General features: G+C 38.0%; 1 protein-coding gene and 1 long non-coding RNA gene across 8 annotated transcripts in view; one reads left to right on the top strand and one right to left on the bottom strand.

Annotated features, from left to right (window-relative positions):
* Positions 1–23,380, top strand: part of LOC115231993 (solute carrier family 23 member 1-like) — a 159,684-nt gene that overhangs the window by 111,943 nt on the left and 24,361 nt on the right. For all 7 annotated transcript variants that reach the window (XM_036500480.1, XM_036500484.1, XM_036500483.1 and 4 more), the window contains 3 exons: positions 363–520; positions 1,703–1,788; positions 16,704–16,780. In XM_036500480.1, the coding sequence (XP_036356373.1) occupies positions 363–520; positions 1,703–1,788; positions 16,704–16,780 (321 nt within the window). The remainder of the gene's footprint in view (positions 1–362; positions 521–1,702; positions 1,789–16,703; positions 16,781–23,380) is intronic.
* Positions 9,414–13,356, bottom strand: LOC118762131. The gene is made up of 2 exons (XR_004997908.1): positions 13,292–13,356; positions 9,414–9,543 (listed from the first exon to the last, which is right to left on the bottom strand). It is a non-coding gene; the product is annotated as an uncharacterized LOC118762131 (long non-coding RNA).

Genomic DNA, 23,380 nt, shown 5'->3' with positions numbered 1-23,380 from the left:
TGTTGTTATGTCCTGTTATTATTATTATTTTTATTGTATTTTGTATTTATATTTATGTAATATTCTCTGTTTTTCTCTCCTTGTTTTCGTATACATTTGATGCTTTCTTCCAAGGAATCTAATGCTCTTAGCTTAGTTTTTTTCTTGGGTCTGGCCAGATTGGAGCAATCTCAGGATTAGTCAGCCGAAATTGCGAGGATGATCCGGTTCTTGACTGAGGATAGAAAGCTTCAAATGACCTGTCCTTGATTTTTTGTATCGTCTATCTGGATATTTTGTTTCCCCTTTTGTTTCACCTAGTTGTCCTGATATTTTGCGTTCTTGTCCCATTTTGTATTTTATATATATATTTGATTTTGCAGCAAGCACTATTATCCTTATCTGGGAGTCTAACAGTGTCCCTTACAGTTGCTAATTTAGTGTGTGCTCAGGCAGATGAAGATTTCAAAGCAAAACTTTTATGTACAACAATGCTAATGTCTGGTTGTTGTAGCCTTCTGCAAACAGTTATTGGCATTAGGTGAGTGTTTACCTTTAAATGGTTTTTTTTTTTTTGTATTTTTAGTTCTTCTTTTTATAATATATTTTGGAATTTCTAGTGATGTCTGCCCCACTGGCTATCAAAATGACTTGGGAGTAACCCTGGAGGGATTTGTTACGAATCAGTCATTATTGATTTCAAATTTTGGCATAAGGCCAGCAACTTCGGCTGAGGAGTTAAGTCAATAACATCGACCCCAGAGCTCAACTGGTACTTATTTTATCAACCCCAAAAGGATGAAAGTCAGAGTTGACCTTGGTAGAATTTAAATTCAGAATATACAGACAGATGAAACACCACTAAGTATTTTTCCCCGGTGTGCTAATGATTCTGCTAGCTCACCACCTTCTATCACTGTGATTTTTTATCAACATTTTATTGTCTCTATTTGTAAGCTAGAATTGGTTGGACGAGTCTTGGGTACAACAAAGATGGTTATCCATTGGTTTGGATGATGGGGATTCATTTGTTCAATCAGTTGGATTATCTTCTCATTGAATTAGTGTATAAGTGGTTGAACATTCCATGGATCCCTTTTAAACAGGCACTGTGTTGGTTACGACAAAGTAGGTTCCAGTTGATCTGATCAATGGAACAGCTTGCTATGAAATGAACATGCATGTGGCTGTGAGCATTCCACAGACATGTGTACTCTTAACATAGTTCTCAGGGAGATTCATGTTGGCACAGAGTGTGACAAGGCTGGCCCTTTGAAATACAGGTACTACTCATTTTTACCAGTTGAGTGAATTGGAGTAATGTGAAATAAATTGTCTTGCTCTAGGGCACAGTGCATTGCCAGGAATTGAACTTACGACCTTACGATCATGAACTGAATACTCTAACCATTAAGCCACATGCCTTTGGACCCCTTTACTCTTTATGTAATTCTCAGGCAGAATCTGCATGTCACTGTGAGTGGCAAGACTGCACCTCTGAATTTACACCTGCAATCATGCAGGTGTGTCAGGCTGCCAGCATAACTTTAGATTGGAGTTTAACTGTACATTTATTTCTATTGAAAAAAGGACCTTCTGCTTATGAAATAAATAAATTCTTTTCTCATTCTTGTTTACATGGATGAATCTATTGATTTATCTTTAGAAGAAAAATCAACACTTATTTCTCTTATAACCATTTTAATATTTATTCTTTATGCAGATTACCCCTTTACCAAGGACCTAGTATAGAATATATGATTCCATTGCTAGCACTTTCAACTCTGCCAGAATGGAAATGTCCAGATTGTAAGTATATCTTTATATAATTCTGAAGCAGCCACATTGGTATGCATTCATTTCAGGTTATTATGAAAGAACATATTACTTGTTATCAAATTAGATCATAAACTGCTTTTGTTTAAATCAAATATATTATAATGCCTCTTAGTTGGAGGTTTTTTTTTAATGCCGTGGTTTTGTCTTTCATTTGGATTAAGTTGGTAATTAAACTGCACTTCTTGATGACTATAATCTAATATCTAAGAAAGAGCAACAAAGAAAATAACCTATCCAACAACTGATACATTTTATCATAGTCATCCAAGTCGCCTTACTGGCACCTGTGCTGGTGACATGTGTAAAAGGATTCGAGCGAGGTCGTTGCCAGTACTGCCTGACTGGCCCCTGTGCCAGTTGCACGTAAAAAGCGCCCACTACACTCTTGGAGTGGTTGGCATTAGGAAGGGCATCCAGCTGTAGAAACTCTGCCAAATCAAGATTGGAACCTGGTGCAGCCATCTGGTTCGCCAGCCCTCAGTCAAAATCGTCAAACCCATGCTAGCATGGAAAGCGGACGTTAAACGATGATCATGATTCATTTCCTTTATTAAACAGAAGTGGGGAAAAAAGGCTGAAAAAGTATCAGGCTGCAGTAATGTTCTATTTTTAATCATTTTATTGCTTTTGCTAGACTGCACCTTCCTTGTTAATTATGTCTTGTTTACACACATCTTTTGACATTGATGTGTATTACAACTGACTTCCTTTTTATTACCATTCTCTTTGGGAATATTCAGTGGTTTGTTTTAAATGTATTTCTCTAGAACAACCACAGATCTGGTACCCATATCTGTTAGGGCTTAAATTCAAAGTTACTAATCACCAAGTTGCAATTTCAAGCATCTGGTCATTTTGGCATTTTACAGCAAAATTGTCCCGCCTCTCCTGTTTAACCAATATATATTTTATCATCTCAAAAGTGATAAAAATTGATTTGAACTAAAAGAAAAAATGTGAATCACGAAGTAAATTACAATATTGTTATTAGTGAATATCAGTGTCAGTGTAGCTATATCTTTCTTAAGTCAACTACCAACAGCAGTTTATTGGTCTTCTTTAAAGATCATTTTCCTAGTTATATGGCAGCATTATAACTATGTGTATTATGCTGTTGTTGTTCTTGTTTAATCCTAGGTTGGTTCTGATCAAACATGCCTATGATCAAAAGAACATCCTATACTATATATCTAACATTGCATCATTCCAGTGTATCCTTTTCTTTATGAGAAAAGATTGTGACTTGGAAGAGAGTTGGCTGCTTTTTCTAGCAGATTGAGCAATGACCTAGAAACTCTTTCACAGGCTCATCTATAACTAGTTATATCAAGTTGTGTACATAAGACACTTTTTGTTGGCATCCTACAAGATCATGGCATGTGCTGATAGAATTCTGGTGCCTGCTGTAGCCACAGGTTAACCAATGCCTTGTGAGAAAAATTTGGCAGAAGCCAATAAGAATGTGAGCATGTCGTCATCATCATCATCATTGTTTAGCATCCGCTTTCCATGCTAGCATGGGTTGGACGGTTCAACTGGGGTCTGGGAAGCCAGAAGGCTGCACCAGGCCCAGTCTGATCTGGCAATGTTTCTACGGCTGGATGCCCTTCCTAACACCAACCACTCCGTGAGTGTAGTGGGTCCTTATATGTGCCACCGGCACGGGTGCCAGACAAGGCTGGCAAACGGCTACGGACGGATGGTCCTTTTTACGTGCAACCAGCATGGGGGCCAGGCGAGGCTGGTAACAGTCACGATTGGATCGTGCTTTTTACGTGCCACTGGCACGAGGCCAGTCGGGGCGGTGCTTGCAACGGCCACATGTGTATATGTATTATTCCCTTGACATGTATGCCCCAATTGTAAGCAAAAAGCTACATTCATAACAACCCATGCTATTTGTTTGCAATCCTTCTACAAAAGCATGTCTAGGTTGTTATTTAATAGACAAGGGAAAGTGTTACTTTGCTTGGAAGTAGGCGAGGGTTGGTGACAGGAAGTACATCTGGCCATAGAAAACTCTGCTTCATCAAATATGACTGAAGATATTTGTTGGAATGTTGTAATAAAATTGTCAAATGGGAGAAGCACAAGTCCATGTCTCCTGCATTTATTATGCTATGTCTCTGAGCACGATATTTAATTCTAGTCCTTTGTACTTTCTCATTTCACTTCTGTGTGAAGAATAAGAAACGAAGCTGAGAATGTTTCTTGCAATAGAATGACATATTTATTCAAGACCAGGCTCATTTCCCATCCATTTAATATTACTGAATCTGGACGTAAGTATCAGGTTTATCACCAGACATCTCAGTTCAGTGTCATTTCCTCTGTGAGTTCCAACATCCTGAGATCAGTCCTCACCACTTCATCTCATGTCTTCCTGGGTTTCCCTCTTCCACAGGTGTCATCCACTTTCACTAACCAGCACTTCTTTATACAGCTATCTTCATTCATACACATCATATGCCCAAACCAGCATATACTGCATTTGATTCCTCTTATGCCCAACTTTTCTCTCAACACATTTGTGCTTTGTCATTCATGCACATTGACTCTGCACATCAAGCGGAGCACATTGCCTTCATTTCTCTCTTTCTGCACATGTCCTCTGCATTTAGAGCCCAAGTTTCACTACCATGGTGTATAGCTGTTTGTAAATAAGCATCATACAATCTACCTTTCACTCTAAGAGAGAGTCCTTTTGTTGCCAACAGAGGTAGTAGCTCTCTGAACTTTCTCCATCCTATTCATATTCTAGAAACAATATTTTCAGAGCATCCACTCCCATTGCTAATTTGGTCATCTAAGTGACAGAAACTATCTACTACCTCAAGAGAGCCTCCTGGATATTTGAGAGAGTCTGCTCTTAGTGCTTATTGTTCCTGCACATCTGCCACACACAAAGGTGACCTCATCTGTTAATCTACTTACGTAGCTTACATATGGTGCAGATTGAACAGTACCATTTACCTGATGGAATTAGAGTCTTATCTGCTTTCTAGCTAACAACAACTTTGGTCTTAGCTAGTTTAACTTTAAGGCCCTTTGATTCCAGGTTTTGCTTTAATACCTGGAATTTCTTCTGCAATTCTGCAACAAGAGCGAAGTCATCAGCGTATAGTAATTCCCATGAGCATCCAGTTTTGAATTCCTCTGTTATAGCCTGGAGGACTATGATGAATAAAAGTGGACTAAGAACTGAGCCCTGGTGAACCCCTAACTTTACACTAAATTCATCATTGTATTCATGGTTGACTCTCACCTTACTGACAGCCCCTCTGTACATGGCTTGTACAGCTCTAACAAGCCACTCTTCTACTCCTAACTTCCTTAGAGATCACCATATAACAGAGTGTGAGACTCTGTCAAAAGCTTTCTCCAGGTCGACAAAAACCAAGTACAGTGGTTTACTCTTGGCCAAATACTTTTCCTGCAACTGTCTCACTAGGAAGATGGCATCTATGGTACTCTTCCCAGGCACAAAATCAAACTGCATCTCATCTAGTTTGATTCTATTTTTAATCAGTTGAGCTATAGCTCTCTCTGTAACTTTCATGACCTGGTCCAGTGCTTTGATATCTCTAGTTGTTTCTATCTAAAGCATCACCTTTACCCTTGTAGCAGCTAACTATAATACTACTGCACCAGCCAGTGGGGATGGTGCCTTCCTGAATAACCGGATTAACAATGCAAGTGACTAGGTTGTATCCCACACCACTGAGGATTCTTATCATCTCAGCAGTGACACCCAAGGGTTCAGGGGCTTTCACTGTCTTCATATCTTTAATTGCTTTATCTCTTATACTGCTATTAACTCTGATTGCTTGTCCTTTAATTGGTTTGATATTTGAAAGACTCTCCTCCCATTCATTTTCCACATTTAGTAACCTTTCATAGTGACACTTCCATGCATCTTTCTTCTTTGAGACACTAAGTGCAAATATACCTATTTCTTTACTACCCACAAGGGGCTAAACACAGAGAGGACAAACAAGGACAGACAAACGGATTGAGTCAAGTATATTGACCCCAGTGCGTAACTGGTACTTATTTAATCGACCCCGAAAGGATGAAAAGCAAAGTTGACCTTGGCGGAATTTGAACTGAGAGCGTAACGGCAGACGAAATACCGCTAAGCATTTTGCCCGGCGTGCTCACGATTCTGCCACCTCACCGCCTTATCCATATGCACATATTTCTCATCCAACACATCTCTATTCTCCCTGACACACTGCTTTGCAGTCTGGAACACTTCATGCCTCTGATCCTTGTGCTGTAAAACATTGGCAAACTTCTTCTCTTCTGCTATTCCTTTTTGCTATGTAAACATAGATTACCTCCTGGATTCTCTGCTTCCACCTTTTTTCCTGCCTTCCCAGGCTTGTCTCTTTGCTTTTATGGCACTGTCTTTCTCATTGTTCCACCACCATGCCACCCTTGGCCTCCAGACTTTGCACCAGCCACAGATTTGCTTTGAAGTCCTCAGCAGATTGTCCTGCAGAAACTTCCAATTGTCCTCTAAGCTATATGACCCCTTCTACTCTTCTCTTTCATAAAAAGCTTCCACTAGAATATCTCTAAATATCTGATGGCTTGCTGGGTCTTTGTGTTTCCATAATCTTCTTTTCCAGTGTGTTTTATTTCTTTGAGCCTTTCTAGACCTAATTCTGTAGTCACTAACTAGTAGCCTATGTTGGGGTGACTTTGCATTTGCGAGCATCTGAAAATCTCATTGCCTGGTGAGGGGGTAGTCAATCTGGCTCTTGTGCTCACCAGACTGATAAGTGATTAGGTGGCTGGCTGGTTTTTTGAAGTTAGTGTTGCAGATCATGTGATCATTTGCATTACAGAACTCAAGTAGCCTTGTTCCCTCCTCAATTCTAGGGCCAAAGCTATAACCACCAAGCTCCCCATGGAATCCATTGGACTGCTATCCAGCATGTCCATTAAAGTTGCCAGCCTGTCACTTGTCATTGCGGTAGTCTGCAGAAGGAACTTGTAGAATTGGTCCTTCTGGTCATCAACCAGCCCAGTCTGGGGAGCATAGGTGGAGATAAATGTAACTATTAATTTATCTATGACAAGTCTTAATTTAATAACTCTATCACATACCCTGTCTACCTCAATTATCTTATCTACCCACTTCTCTGATAAGAGCATGCCCACACCACCTTCTCCATCACTGCTGCCCACGCCACCCACTCCTTCACTGCTGCCAGACGAATTTGAACCTCTGTTTCTTTATCTCTCAGTATTAAAGCTGCTACTATCACTAATAAATATTTTGAACAAGTCCACTGGCTGATCATGACACCAGCGTCTGTTCTGGCTCTGTTTTTTTATAAGTTGCTGGCAGAGATGAATCACTGTTTTTTCTAGTGGCTGAGTGTCCATCATTGACAAGGTCAAGGAAGACCAAAACTATGTGATCTGGTGGTCTTGGTGCTGGAGGTGGTGGGGATTTATCTCCCCACTATCAGTATAAACCAAAGTGTGTTTTGCACTAAAAACCAATGTGTGGGTCTCTCTCATGGAAACTTTCACAGTATAATTTGTTCTAACAGAACATCCACGTTAAAGTGGTGATAAATATTTACTTCTTGAATATTAATACTGCCTGTGTTGCTAATATATATAGATATGGCTGTATAGTTATGGAGTTCGCTTTGGGATTGTGTGATTGAGGGTTCATTCCCACTGCATGGACAATATCAGCTGGAGTTTTTTTACAGTAGTCCAAGGTTGACCAGTGCATTGTAAGTGAAATTCGGTAGATAGAAACTAGAAGTCTCTTGTGTGTGTATCAGTGTGTGAGTATGTATTCCTTTTGTTTTGATGTGGCTGATTGTAACATGTGCTGGGAAAACTAAGTTGTACACTGAGACTTTCAGGGAACCATGTTAAGGGTACATGTGTCTGTGGAGTTCTCAGCCACTTACACATTAATTTCATGAGGTGGCTGTTCTGTTGACTGGATCAAATGGGACCCTTGTCATTGAAACCGACAGAGAGCCATAAATATTGTAAATAAAGAATCAGTGTTCATACTAAGAGTGTTGTTTGTTTGCGATACTCTGGGAAAGCAATACTCTGTTTGCGATACTCTGGGCTGTTTGTGGTTTGATACACTTCAGGAAATATTACTTCACTTGGAAACAGGTAAGAATTAGCAACAGGAATAGCATGTGGGTGTTGAAAAATTTGGCTCAACACAGTTATCCTCTGAATTAAACAAGCATGGCAAATTGGACATTAAGCAATGATGATAATGATAATTATATACATGTATATATGGATGATTGTATGCATGCGTGTGTGAGTAAGTGTGTGTGTGTGATGGATTCTTTTGTTGTGAATAACAATTGAGGGTTCAGTAAAATAAAGCAGTTATCATGTTCTGTGAACATGAACATATCTCTTGAGGCCTGCTGGTGCCTTGCAAACCTTTTAGCAACTGGAACAAGTTGAGGACTTGGTTTAGTGCTTGTGGATCATTTACTATGTGTTTTCTTGAGTGGATGGCAAGGACAGCTTTACTTCATGCTACAAAACCAGAATGACAAGCAAGGTTTCCATTTAGAGGAGTGGCGTTTTGTCAGCGTGCCTTCATATGTGTGTGTGTGTATATATGTGTGTGTATATATATATATATATATATATATAAAGACTTGGTAAAATTATTAATTACTAATTAATTAATTTTACCCTTATTATTATTGACAATATATATATATATATATCATGTACACACACACACTGTGAGCTTCCACACAGTTTTTGAGGTTATGATAGAATGTATTTGCCCAAGAAGCTTGGAAACATGGTTATGAAGCAAGCTTACTTGTGTCCTCAGTGGGATAGCAATAAGGATACGTCTAATAATAATGTAATAGTAATAATGATAGATTTCTTTATGATTTCTTTATGCGCATTTGATATTGCAGGTGAAAAGAAATCACCTTTATTATATGGCAGCCATAAAAATAAGCCATAAATTCCCTTAGACACTTTATAAGTTCATAAAGATTACTGAAAAAGAAATGAAATATTTTAAAACTTGATCGTCTCCAGAAAACAGCTGAGGGAGGCACTTTTAATGACTGCTTCAATGAAATGACTGAAATAGCTTGTTAATAGCTTTAAGACCTCCCACCTGTTTGTGACACGTTATTGTTGACCTTGGCATACATCATGTATTGAAATCCTTCAAATACAATTAATGAATCTTTTCAAATTCACAGCTGCTAGAAAGACTTTAAATCAGTGGTTCTCAACATTTAAGATTTTGTTGTTGAAATTTATGTGCAGTAAATTGGTTATGGGTCTTTCTACAATACATTCAATGTTTAAAAACTTTTTTCATACAAACTTTCACATTGCTTGCTCCATTGCTGACACTATTATACTGCATGAAATGCCCAGCTAAGCTAAGAAATTTCTCTAGTTTTAACCACTCATCATTCATTCATCTGGCATGTAAAAAGCACCATTTGAGCGTGATCGTTACCAGCATTGTCTTATTGGCACTTGTGCTGGTGGCACGTGAAAAAACATTCAAGTGAGGTCGTTGCCAGTGCTGCTGGACTGGTTCCTGTGCAGGTGGCACATAAAAACACCATTTGACTGTGAACGTTGCCAATACCACCTGATGGTGGCACGTAATAGCATCCACTACACTCTCAGAGTGGTTGGCATTAGGAAGGGCATCCAGCTGTAGAAACTCTGCCAGATCAGATTGGAGCCTGGTGCTGCCATCTGGTTCACCAGTCCTCAGTCAAATCGTCCAACCCATGCTAGCATGGAAAGCGGACGTTAAATGATGCTGCTGCTGCTGATGATGATATATTTATTTGACCTTGCATATTTTTAACATTCATATATATTTTTATATTTCTATATCTTTATATTCTGAATGTGTTAATATATGTTTCAGACAATTCTATCATATTAAATCCGTATATGTATACACCAATCATAGTCTGCCTGAGTTGAACAACTTCTCTGTATCTATTGTAATTGTATAGATATATATTTATATATATATATATATATGTATGTATATATATAGAAACAGTTCCGCAACCATAAGATGAATTTGGTCAGATAAAATGCTTAAATAGTCTTGACTATTAATTCTGCCACGAAGGGAAACCATTGGGCCGGCAGATTTCCAAGATATTGCCCCCCAGATTATCACAGATCCTCCTCCATGTTTAACAGCTGGAAGAAGGTAGTCTGGGTCAAATGCTTCTTTTGGCTTCTCCACATGTATACTCGGCCGATGGTCAGAAATAAGGTAAAGGATGACTCATTCAAGAAAATAACATTCTCCTACTACTCTCGGGAGCAATTTTGTAGGTTTTTACTCCACTCTAAACACTTTTCAACATTTGTTTTTGAAAGTAGTGGTTTTCTTGTGAAATCTGGCTTTGTGCAGCTCCTGGTGAAAAATTTTTGTGAAAACTGGGTTCTCGAGATGGTCATGAAACAGTAATATTGGGAGCTGTACTTTTGTGATCCTTTCCAATAATTCGCGTAAGAGTCAGACGGTCTGTATCTGAAAGATTTGGTTTTCTTCCAGAGTTTTGTTTTAACAAGGAGGTTTTCCCTCTTTCTGAAAGGCTGTCATTACTTTTGAGATACTACTACTTGATAGACCAAACATCTTGACTGTTTTCATTACGCTAGCACCTGCCATACAAGCACCAACAATTTGACCTCTTTGAAAGTCTGATAGATCTGTAATTTTAATGAATTTTAATTACTTTTTTCTGATATCTGAAAAGAAGCAGCAATTTTAGTAAAACATATTAAGCAACACTAATAATAAATCAAAAACATAAATATAAACTAGCTTTTGTATATAAAATTCTGAATTTAGTTCACAGAACCCCCAGTATTACCTTTGCAGATCACCAAGTGTCTGCAGACCCCAGGTTGGGAATCGCTGCTTTATACTTTCACATCATAGTCATATAATTAGGTCATGTAAGAAATAGAAGCTATCAAATTATCAAATACATCTTGAGGACCATTTAAATGGCTTCATTTCTTGTTCACTACTTTTGTACATCTTGTACATGTGTATGAAGTCCAGTTTCTCTGTCAGTTTTCCAGAAGTTCTATTTCATCTTTTGTTTTGTTAGACCAAGGGTCCTCAACCATTTGTTTTCTCTATGGACTCCTTTGATTACTATTTTATTCTGGTGAACCCCATAACCATTCGATGTTTAAAATCTAGTTTTATAAAAACTTCTTTCAAAATTACCATTTTGTTTTTCACACTTTAACTTGTGTTAGGTTGAACTATGTAAAATGTTAGAAAGAGACAGCTGTTTCTTACAATACATACCAATAAAGCAACATTTTCCCAGGGCCCTGGGAAAATGTTGCTTTCGCAACAATCTTAAAAGGATCCCGGTTGAGAACCACTGGATTAAAGCATGCCGTATTGAGTTCTTACCTACTCCATCCTTACATACTGGACAAGGTACTTCCTAGATGCCACTGTAATTTTCTGTTTCCTGTGACTGATCTTTTTCATTATTGATCATTAGGTATTTGGTCTCTTTATATTCTAGTTTTCAAGGGCATTTAGTTTTGAACTTCTATCTTATTAACCCAAGAACTGTAAGAAATAGGAAACTATGGCGGAGCAGTGTTAAGGCTCTATAGATACCTATTTTACAATAAATTTCTCACATTCATTATCTTTGCTTTCATTTCCCTTGTACTTGGCTTATATAAACCATTCTTTAGCAATTTTATCAGTGCCCCTCAGGACCTTGTTAAAGATATTCTCTAGGGCCTTATTAAAGGTATTCTCTAGAGTGACAAATGCAGAGACGAGCTTCTTTTGTTTAAAACCTCTCTTTTAGTTAGTTGTCTCTCTAAAAATATAACAATCCTTGCAAGATTATTTATGTGAGTTTGTGTGTTGAAGCATATTCTGTTGTGTCTTGGGTGAGTTGTTCTCTTTTAGTGCCTTATAATTTAACACACTCACCGGTAAAATTTCCACTCATTTCCTTCTTTATTTTTAAAAAAATTTTTGTTGCGTCTTGCAACCTTTTCAATAGTTGTTGTCCATTATTCACACTATGTTCTTTTTGTTTGTTTGTGCACATCTGTGTGGGTCAGTGTGTGTGCATACACATATATGTATGCATGCGTGTGTATGCATGATTGTGTGCATGCATATGTATATAGTTGTGTACATTTGTATGTATGTATTCTGCATATTCATGTGTTTGTGTGTCCGTGTTTGTGTGTTTTTGCGTGTGTGTGTGTGTGTGTGTGTGTGTGTGCCTCTGTGTCCTTGTGTGTGCATATCTGTGTGTGTGTGTGGGGTGGGGTTTGCAACTATTTACTATGTTTGTATGTATAGATGTATATCTCCATATGTGTGGATGTGTGTCTCCATATGTGTCCTTGAGTGAAGTGTGTGTCTATATATGGTCATGTGTTTCAGTTTTCATTTGTATGTGTGTGTATGAGTGCTTGTCTGTTCATATAAACTATGTACCTATCTATTTGTTTACTTTCCTATCCATATGCTTACATACATGTGCATATATATATATATATATATATATATATATATATATATATATATATACCTCCCACACACACACATATACATACATCTATCTACATAAGAGCCCACTAACTATTCTACTCTACTTGTATAAATTGTGGTATGGGGGTGTGATATCTACTACGTATATTTCCGATTTAATTTTGGGGAAGTTTATGATGATGTACTCCTGTATTTGTCTGAGTGTTGGGTCCTTTGGGTGCTTGAATAAAATGCAGATGTCAAGTTGACCCAGGTTGCCTTGATGTTAGCCCTTGGCATGTTGGTAGAGTATGGAGGACTGTTTTTTGTCATATTGTCTCAAAAGTTCATTTAGTCATTCCACAATACTCTTAGATGTCTCCCCTATGTATGTCATGTTCATGTCTTTACACCTAAAAAGTCTGCTACCATCCAATATCTTTCCCACAATCATTCACCATTTATGTGTATGACCAGATGTATTTTTTGTCTATTTATATTGTCATACTAAGAATTTTAATTTAATCATTTGCCAATAATTTTCTATGTATTTTTTTTTTTTTTACTCTGACACCCTCCCCCACATTTTTTTAAAAAGCAAATTGAAATGATCTTTTGAAATTTAAAGAAAATCTTCTCAATTTGGAGGCAAAGTGGCTGAGTTCCTTTCGAGTGTTGGGGAGGCAATGACTGAGACCTTTGGCATTACGTTGTGCTTGAGAAGAAGACCCACCAAGCTGAGCAAAATTGCAATCATGGCAGATACTGGTGTCACACAAATTGGTATTGTGCTAGTGGCATGTAAAAGCACCCTGGTGTCATGCAAGTAGCACTGGTGCTGGTGGCACATAAAAGCACCCAATATACTCTTGGAGTGGTTGGCATTAGGAAGGGCATCCAGCCTTAGAAAACCATGCCGAATCGGACTGGAGTCTGGTGCAGCCTTCCAGCATGCCAGCCTGGTCAAACTGTCCAACCTATGCCAGCATGGACAACAGATGTTAAATGATGATGATGATGAATAAGCAGTCACAAAAAGACATTTAAAATATTTAAATAGTTGAGATTTTTGTCCTAATCTTTTTTTAATATTTTTCTTTTCAACCACAATAAACAATTTTAATATACATTTGATGAATTATTTATGTCATGTTGTCAGGCTTTATCTAAATTAGTGGACATAAAAATTTAATTATATTTGTAATCATTATCATCATCATCATCATCATCATCAGTTAACTTCCACTTTTCCATACTTGCATGGGTGAGACAGAATTTTTGTTGCAGCAGATTTTCAACAGCCTGATGCCCTTCCTGTTGCTAACCCTAACCTCTTTCTAGGCAAAGTAGTATTTTCCCATGGCTAGACATGTTTTTTGAAGAAGGTTGGAAATGAACGACTTTGCTTATATACTGTTGATGCTTTTATTCTTTCACTTGTTTCAGTCATTTGACTGCGGTCATGCTGGAGCACCGCCTTTAGTCAAACGAATCAACCTCAGGACTTATTCTTTGTAAGCTTAGTACTTATTCCATCGGTCTCTTTTGCCGAACCGCTGATTATGGGGATGTAAATACACCAACATTGGTTCTCAAGCGATGGTAGGGTGACAAACACAAACACACAAATATATATATATAGATGTGTGTGTGTGTGTGTATATATATATATATATATATATATATATATATATATATGACAAGCTTCTTACAGTTTCCATCTACCAAATCCACTCACAAGGCTTTGGTCAGCACAAGGCTACAGTAGAAGACACTTGCCCAAGGTGTCATGCTGTGGGACTGAACCTGGAACCGTGTATTTGGGAAGCAAGCTTCTTACCACACAGCTATGCCTGCTTGTTTACAACCAGTACATGATACCAAGACAAAGGTGTATATCCGCCCCCACAAATATATTGGGTAATGATGATAATCTCTTTAACATATTTCTACCTCATTCCTTTTTCTCTCTATCACATTGGGCTAGATTTTGACCAACCAGGCTATCAGATGTTGCTATATATTGCTGCTCACAATGCGCTTTGCATTGTTTTAGCCTTCAAATGACGCCACTCTGCTGGCTAAGTGAGTAGGACAACAGAAGAAAGAGTGAGAGAAAGTTGTGGTGAAAGAGTACAACAGGGATCGCCACCAGCCCTTCCGGAGCCTTGTGGAGCTTTAGGTGTTTTTGCTCAATAAACACTCACAACGCCTGATCTGGGAATCGAAACCGAGATCCTACAACTGCGAGTCCACTGCCCTAACCACAGGGCCATTGTGCCTCCACACACACACACACACACACACACACACACACACATATATATATTACGAAAACTGAAATTTTAAAATTCATTTCATTAGTAAATTATATTTTAATTATCATCAACTGTTTACAGATAGAAGCTATTAGTTTGAGGGACCTTAAAGAGAATAATTGGCATGTATGAGTGTTTGTTTTTAATGATTAGAAATAGCTTGAGAAGTAATCACAGTTGACCACCAATATTTTATCAATAAATTTTTAGAATATATGTTGATCAATATCGAAGCACTGAGTTTTAAAGTACAATTCTGTTGATATTTTCTTTTTCCATTGGATCATCAAAAAAAAAAAATTGCTTTTGCCATTACACTTTCCCCAGCAACCATAGTTCTAAAGTGCATGTCTGTTTGTGTGATGGAGAGAGAGAGAAAGAGAGAGAAGTACCTTTCAGTTGTGTTTGACTATGCATCTCAGAGTCATATGACCTTGGCATATGTGATGGCATACTGGATTCTTTAGCATATTTATTATAACCGCGTTATCAGATGGTGGAAGATGTTGATGTGTGTGTGTCTTAGGTCTTGAGATTTTGTTATACCCACAGTTTGTACAGATTCCAGCATGTATTTAATAATATCATACGAAGATATACAACAACAAAAAAATACAATAAAAGTATTTTCATTTTGTGGAAATAATTACATTTTGTCCATTTCTCATGAATTGCTTGTCAATGTTATATTTCAATGAATCACACAACATTATTTTTCTTTCTTTATATAATAGCATATTTAATTTATGAATTTGTGACAGTTACTTGTTTAAATTTTCTTAATCAGATGTATGTAGTCATTACTGGGGGATTATCTATACTGATTTTGTGAAGGGTGAGATTATCCATCTTCTAAGAGTGATATATTGAATTAGATTCTTGTTGCATTCTCCAGGTCTATTGGTGGTTTCACCTCAGCACTGTAACATAATACAACATTTATTGATTATATTGTCACAGCACTGAGCTCTGTCTTAGTATTCAATTACAATTAGATTGACAAGAATATAAATGACCGTGGTACTGTCAAAAGAACAAAAATGTTTGAGCTGTGTAACATCTTGTACTTACAGTATCATATCAAAATTTCACATGATTATATGATTTTATTCTAAAATTATAAGAAAGCTAACGTTTTTATTATTTCACCATATTCTACGATAAATGTTTATGCCTCTTTAGAAGTTTTTTTAAAGGCTATATTTTAGTTTTGTTTCCTCTGATTAGGTGGATTAAGATTTGAGTTGAGATCTATGGTTTTCTACCTTGTTTTGCAATGATTATAGATTAAATATGTACAAAGACATCCTTTTCTGGCAGGTTTTGATTGCTTTGAAAATATTAATGCTAGTATATATGCAAAGACTACAATTTAGGCTGAAGGCAAATGTTGGGGAAGTGACTGTTTTCTTTTCTCAAGCCCAACAGTTTGTGTTTTCAACAAGCTTTTCATCAGGATTTGACCAATTTTCTTTGCATTTTTCCATGTATAACAGAAGTGCATGAATGCTTTACAATATCTATACAGATTTATCATTGTTTTGCATTTAAATCACTTGGTGATAAACTTTGCCATTCACCTCTTTCTAGGTTAATAAAATAAGTAATGTTTGTCAAGTAAGATATATTTGTGGGCCACAAGGAGGGGAGATATTTGGGACAGCAGCCTTCTTTGATGGTCAACATTAGTTTCTTTAATAAAATAAGTCCACCTGTTTTTCCACTTTACTTCACAAAATGTCTGTTGGAGATAATATGAGATAAGATGTTGACATGATCTCTTGAAACTATTGTGAAGCTAAGAAATATTTAAACATAGACTCACTATGTACTTCCTTGTACACTAGCAATATTAATAATTTAAGCTTTTTTTTCTAAACAGCTATTGCTTCACTGCCAGTCTCCATTTTATCCTCTTGGAAATTTTATCTGTTCAAAAAATATTTATCTGATATGCTTAAAGTGAATCTTCATCATGAATTTCTCCTTAAACCCATATTTTTCAGACAAATCAATGCTTAATGCAACCAACCAATCAGATATTGAAAGAGATTATGATAGCACTCTACTCAAGGTTCAGCTGGTATGTTGATTTTCTTTGTGTCCAACAAGCGATGTGTCCAGACTCCTAACATGGGGAGAGTCTCATAATGATTGGGTTATGTGAAGAAGGTTAGATTAATTTGATGCATTTGATATGTACCTGAATATCTGGGGGATTATTTAAGATTGGTGAAAGCACAAAGCTCTGGTTAGAACATTGGGCTCACAATAATGAGGTAGTGAGTTTGATGCCTGGACCGGGTTGTGTGTTGTATCCTTGAGCAAGACACTTTATTTCACATTGCTCCAGTTCACTCAGCTGCAGAAATGAGTTGCAACATCACTGGTGCTAAGCTGTATTGGCCTTTGCCTTTCCCTTGGATAACATCAGTGATTTGGAGAGGGGAGGTTGGTATGCATGGGTGACTGCTGGTTTCCATAAACAACCTTGTTTGGACTTGTGTCTTGGAATGAAAATTTCTAGGTGCAATCCTACAGTCATTCATAACTGAAGGGAGTCTTTGCCTTTTATTTAAAAGTGGTGGAGAAAGCCAAAGAAACATCTGGATTTTTGTAGATGTAGACTGAGTAGGCAGGTATAAAAATGGCTGGATGTATTTGGTTGATAAGAAAGAAGGGAAGTGTGAGTATTGGAGTTAGAGATCTAGTTTAATTAACACATGTTGGAGCTCTTTATGAAAGAACTTTAATAATAATTCGTTTCAATAATAAAAGTTCTTCAGAATACTATAAGAGGGCATTCATTATTAAAAAACAGGGTCCTTCTGTTATAATTAAGGCTGTTTCATAGGAATATAAATTGAATATTCGTAGGCTATGTCTCTCTAGTCTTATTTTTATATGGCAGTAAGGATGGTTTAAAAAAATAGAAAGTAGTTTCATTTCTCTACACAAACTGTTACTATGCCTTTCATTCTTCTGTTAACATCAATACTGGTTGTAGTTTCAGAATCACCAAAATTGAAGGATGTGATGCCACATATTTTGACTCACAAGCACCAGCTAGTGATGAGCAGAAGTTGCTGTTGCAGCTTAAGTATGCTGATTGCAGTATGATAAGCGCATTGCATCCAGTGCATCGGCCAACTATATCTTATGACCAGAATGCATGAGGCATAACCAGCTTTGCAGATACCAGCAGCAAGTGGCTACAATACTGGTGGCTACCAAATGCTGAGACCCAGGTGCAACCTGCAATTACTGATTTAGTTGTAACCTTCTTCATGTAGTATTAATTTCAGTATGAAAGAAATTATGTGTACATGTTTGCGTTAATATGTACGCTAGCTTTGGTTTATGAATATTTGATTGTATAATGATGAATGTACACACTAATGCAAATATGTGTGCAAAATTTCTCCAATACTGAAATTAATACTACATGAAGAATGTTGTGAAATAGGTGTAGCCCTATGGAAGTCATCTGGTTAAATAAATATATGTTCATTTCCCATACCACTTCACTTAATGGTTTATATATATATATATATATACAGCAAATAAGAAAATGGAGGAGAACAATAGGTGGTTCATCAACTTTTGGACATTAAAATGTTAACTTATTTATTTATTAAACTTATAATTATAATAACATAAAGCATATTATTCTTTACATATAAGATATAAGATATAGTAATATATAAGGATATCAGTTATTATTATGAAAAAACATGAATATAAATTGGTAAAATAACTTACAGCTGTTTCAGCCAATAGATAAAAATATCTCATTCTACCTATATTACTCAAGTGGATTGAGGTAATAGGTAGATGAACATGAGGTACTCGTATATATCTCATATATATACATCATCATCATCATCATCATCATCGTTTAGCGTCCGTTTTCCATGCTAGCATGGGTTGGACGGTTCTACTGGGGTCTGTGAAGCCAGAAGGCTTCATCAGGCCCAGTCAAATCTGGCAGTGTTTCTACGGTTGGATGCCCTTCCTGACGCCAACCACTCCGTGAGTGTAGTGGGTGCTTTTTACGTGCCACCCGCACTGGTGCCAGACAGAGCTGGCAAACAGCCACGAACGGATGGTGCTTTTTATGTGCCACCGGCACGAGGGCCAGGCGAGGCTGGCAACGGACACGAAACGGGGCGGTGCTGGCAACGGTCGCGAAACGGAAAGTTCTCTTACATGCCACCGGCACTGGTAACACATCTGCAATTTCCATTGATCGATTTCCATTGATCGATTTCGATTCTGATCGTCACTTGCCTCAACGGGTCTTCACAAGCAGAGTTTTGACATGCCACCGGCACTGGTAGCACATCCGCAATTTCCATTGATCGATTTCGATTCTGATCCTCACTTGCCTCATCACGTCTTCACAAGTAGAGTTTTGTGTCCCAGAAGGGAAGGTATGCATACGTAGGCTGGCTCCATCCCATGTAGAAGGCCACGGGTCATGGACTCACTTGTCCTGCCGGGTCTTCTCGCGCACAGCACACTTCCAGAGGTCTCGGTCTCTAGTCATTTCCTCAGTGAGACCTAAAGTTCGAAGGTCGTGCTTCACCACCTCGTCCCAGGTTTTCCTGGGTCTGCCTCTTCCACAGGTTCCCTCAACCGCTAGGGTGTGGCACTTTTTCACACAACTATCTTCATCCATTCTCGCCACATGACCATACCAGCGCAAACGTCTCTCTTGCACACCACAACTGATGCTTCTTAGGTCCAGCTTTTCTCTCAAGGTACTTACACTCTGCCGAGTGTGAGTACCGGCATTACACATCCATCGGAGCATACTGGCTTCATTTCTAGCGAGCTTATGCATATCCTCAGCAGTCACGGCCCATGTTTCACTGCCATGTAGCATGGCTGTTCGTACACACGCATCATACAGTCTGCCTTTCACTCTGTGCGAGAGGCCTTTTGTCACCAGCAGAGGTAAGAGCTCTCTGAACTTTGCCCAAGCTATTCTTACTCTAGCAGTTACACTTTCAGCACACCCGCCCCCGCTGCTGACTTGGTCACCTAGATAACGGAAACTATCAACTATTTCTAGTTTTTCTCCCTGGAAAGTGACGGAAGTTGGTCTCAGAGCATTTTCAGTGTTTATTGTTCCTGAGCATCTGCCACATACAAAAACCATCTTCCTAGTTAGCCTTCCTTTGACATTGCTGCATCTCTTATGTGTCCATAGCTTACACTTGGTGCATCTTATAGAGTTTCTATCTACACCTTTTCTACAGATCGAGCAGGGCCATCTACCTGAAGGTGTTTGTGATTTGTCTACCTTCCTACTGATTACGACTTTGGTTTTAGCTAGATTGACTCTGAGGCCCTTCGATTCTAATCCTTGTTTCCACACCTGAAACTTCTCCTCCAGTTCTGATAGCGACTCAGCAATTAGAGCAAGGTCATCAGCATAGAGGAGCTCCCAAGGGCATCCTGTCTTGAATTCCTCCGTTATTGCCTGGAGGACTATGATAAATAGGAGGGGGCTGAGTACTGAGCCTTGGTGGACTCCTACCTCTACCCGGAATTCTTCACTACACATTTCCAACCCTCACCCTACTAGCGGCGTCCCTGTACATGCCCCGCACAGCTCTCACTAACCATTCATCTATCCCTAGTTTCCTCATTGCCCACCAGATAAGGGATCGGGGGACCCTGTCGAAGGCTTTCTCCATGTCAACAAAAGCCAGGTACAGGGGCTTATCTTTGGCTAGGTATTTCTCCTGCAGCTGCCTTACCAGGAATATAGCATCAGTAGTACTTTTCCCTGGCACAAACCCAAACTGCATCTCATCTAAACTAACTCTCTCTCTAATTAGTTGGGCTATGACCCTCTCCGTAACCTTCATCACCTGGTCCAACAGCTTGATACCTCTGTAGTTATTTGTATCTAGGGCATCACCTTTACCTTTGTAGCAGTTGACTATTATACTGCTACACCAGTCATTGGGTATGACCCCTTGTGTATCACCTGATTAACTATACGGGTGACTAGGCTATAGCCGACACTACCAGACATTATGAGCATCTGCTGCAGTGATTCCTGATGGGCCTGGGGCTTTCCCTGTCTTCATGCTTCTAATTGCCTTAGCTACCACGGAACTATCAACTCGGATAGCTGGTCCCTCTGTTGGGTCAACATTCGGCAGACTCTCTTTATCCCATTCATTTTCTTCATTCAGCAACCTTTCATAGTGGCATCTCCAAACCTCTCTCTTTGCATCCTCATTTAGCGCAAGTGAACCATCTTCCATGCGAACACACTTCTCTCCTACCACATCACGATTCTCTCTCACACACTGTCTTGCAACACGAAACACCTCCAGTCTTTGGTCCTCACGGCGCAGAACATTGGCAAATTTTTTCTTATCTGCTTCCCTCTGGCTAAATAAACCTGTCTCCTAGCTCTCTTTTGGCAGTCTGATACAATATATACATATATATATATATATATATATATATATATATATATATATATATATATATATATATATATTATTTGTGGGGAGAGTTTACGAAAAAAACAAAAGACGAAGACAGGTGGTGTACAAAACAAACAGATGTATTAGTATAACGCTCAGGAATAGAAAAAGTCTTTACGTTTCAAGCCTACGCTCTTCTATAGAAAGGGACACATAAAAAACAAGGAGAGAAAAAAATGTGTGTAGTGGCTAACGATCTATCATGTGTGTGCGTGTGTGTGTGTGTGTGTGTGTGGGCATGTGTGTGTATGTATATATGTATGAATATATATGAATGTATGTATATATATGTATGTTTATATATATATGTATGTTTATATATATATGTATATATATGTATGTATATATATATATATATTGTACAAAATGGCTGACGGTTAGTAAGGAGAGACACACAAATAAGAAAGAAGAAAGCAAAGGACCACTGATGCGGTCACAGGAGTGTGACGAAAGAACTCTGGCCGAAATAAGATTAAGATTAATGTAAAAAATAAATAACAATGAAGCAAAGTAACACCAAATATATATAGTGCGTGTGTTTTTATTGGCTAAACTAGGTAAATGACCATTTCGAAATACAATATGTATATATATATTTATGTATGTATATATATTTTTATATGTAAGTATATATATATATATATGTATATTTATATATATATGTATATTTATATATATATGTATATATACATATATGTATATATATATATATATATATTTTTATATGTATATATATATATATATATATATATATATATATATAAATATACATATATGTATATATACAGATATAATATGTATATATATGTGTGTATATATATATATATTATATATATATATATATATATATATATATATATATATATATATATATTTGTGAAAGCACATGGCTCAGTGGTTAGAGTGTCAAGCTTATGACCGTGAGGTTGTGAGTTTGAATCCTGAGCCAGGCTTCGTGTTGTGTTCTTGAGCTAGACACTTTATTTCATGTTGCTCCAGTTCATTCATCTGTGCCAAGCTGCATCGGCCTTTGCCTTTTCCTTGGATAACACTGGTGGCTTGGAGAGGAGAGGCCCGATATGCATGGGCGACTGCTGGTCTTCCATAAACAACCTTGCCCGGACATGTGCCTTTGAGGGTAACTTTCTATGTGCAGTCTCATGGCCAGTCATGACCGAAGGGGGTCTCATATATATATATATATATACACTTCATTTGACATTCTTTTCTTCTCTGTAATTATTTTTATCTAAGGTGGCAGTTGACTATGGTGCTGCTACACCAGTCATTGGGTATGATTCCTTTGTGTATCACCTGGTTAACTTAAAGGGTCGTTAGACTATAACTAACATCACCAGATATTTTAAGCATCTCATCAGTGATTCCTGATGGGCTGGGGGCTTTCTCTGTCTTCATACCCTTAGTTGCTATATCTACCAGGGTACTGCCAATTCGGATAGCTGGTCCCTCTGTTGAGTCAACATTTGGTTAACTCTCCTTCTATTCATTCTCTTGAGCAGCCTTTCTTAGTGGTGTCTCTAAGTTTTCTGCTTTGCAGCATGAGATATAATAAAGGTGCTTATTAAACAAAACTAGAGTTATTTGTAGATGGACTGGTCTACCATTCAGGGGTTAATATTAGCCTGTTTGCATTGCCAGTGGGGTGGCATCATTTGAAAGTTACAGCAATGAGGGTTGGCAACAAGAACCTGATCCATGTGTAAACATGATAATGTTAAAATGATGATGATGTTCTGTTTGTATGCGGGGATGCTGGAAAGGTGTTAGCTTTAGGGGTCTCACAAAAATGTCTAGTTGGAGGCCTAACCTTCCAAGTTGTTTTACTGGGCTTAGAAAAACTGGAGGACCGTTGCTATAAGTGTGTAAATCTGAGAGGGAAATATGTCGAATAAAATCATAATTAACTGATCCTCCTGTATTTTCTTGTACCTAAAGACACATAGATCAGGTTCTTGTTGCCAACCCCCATTGCTGTAACTTTCGAAGGCTGTGCTTCACCACCTCATCCCATGTCTTCCTGGGTCTACCTCTTCCACAGGTTCCCTCCACTGTTAGGGTGTGACACTTCTTCACACAGCTGTCCTCATCCATATGCATCACATGATGATACCAGTACAGTCGTGTCTCTTGCACACCACAATTGATGCTTC

Source organism: Octopus sinensis, linkage group LG2, assembly GCF_006345805.1.
Source record: "Octopus sinensis linkage group LG2, ASM634580v1, whole genome shotgun sequence".
Taxonomy (NCBI): Eukaryota; Metazoa; Mollusca; class Cephalopoda; order Octopoda; family Octopodidae; genus Octopus; species Octopus sinensis.
This window is presented reverse-complemented; position numbering and strand designations above follow the sequence as displayed.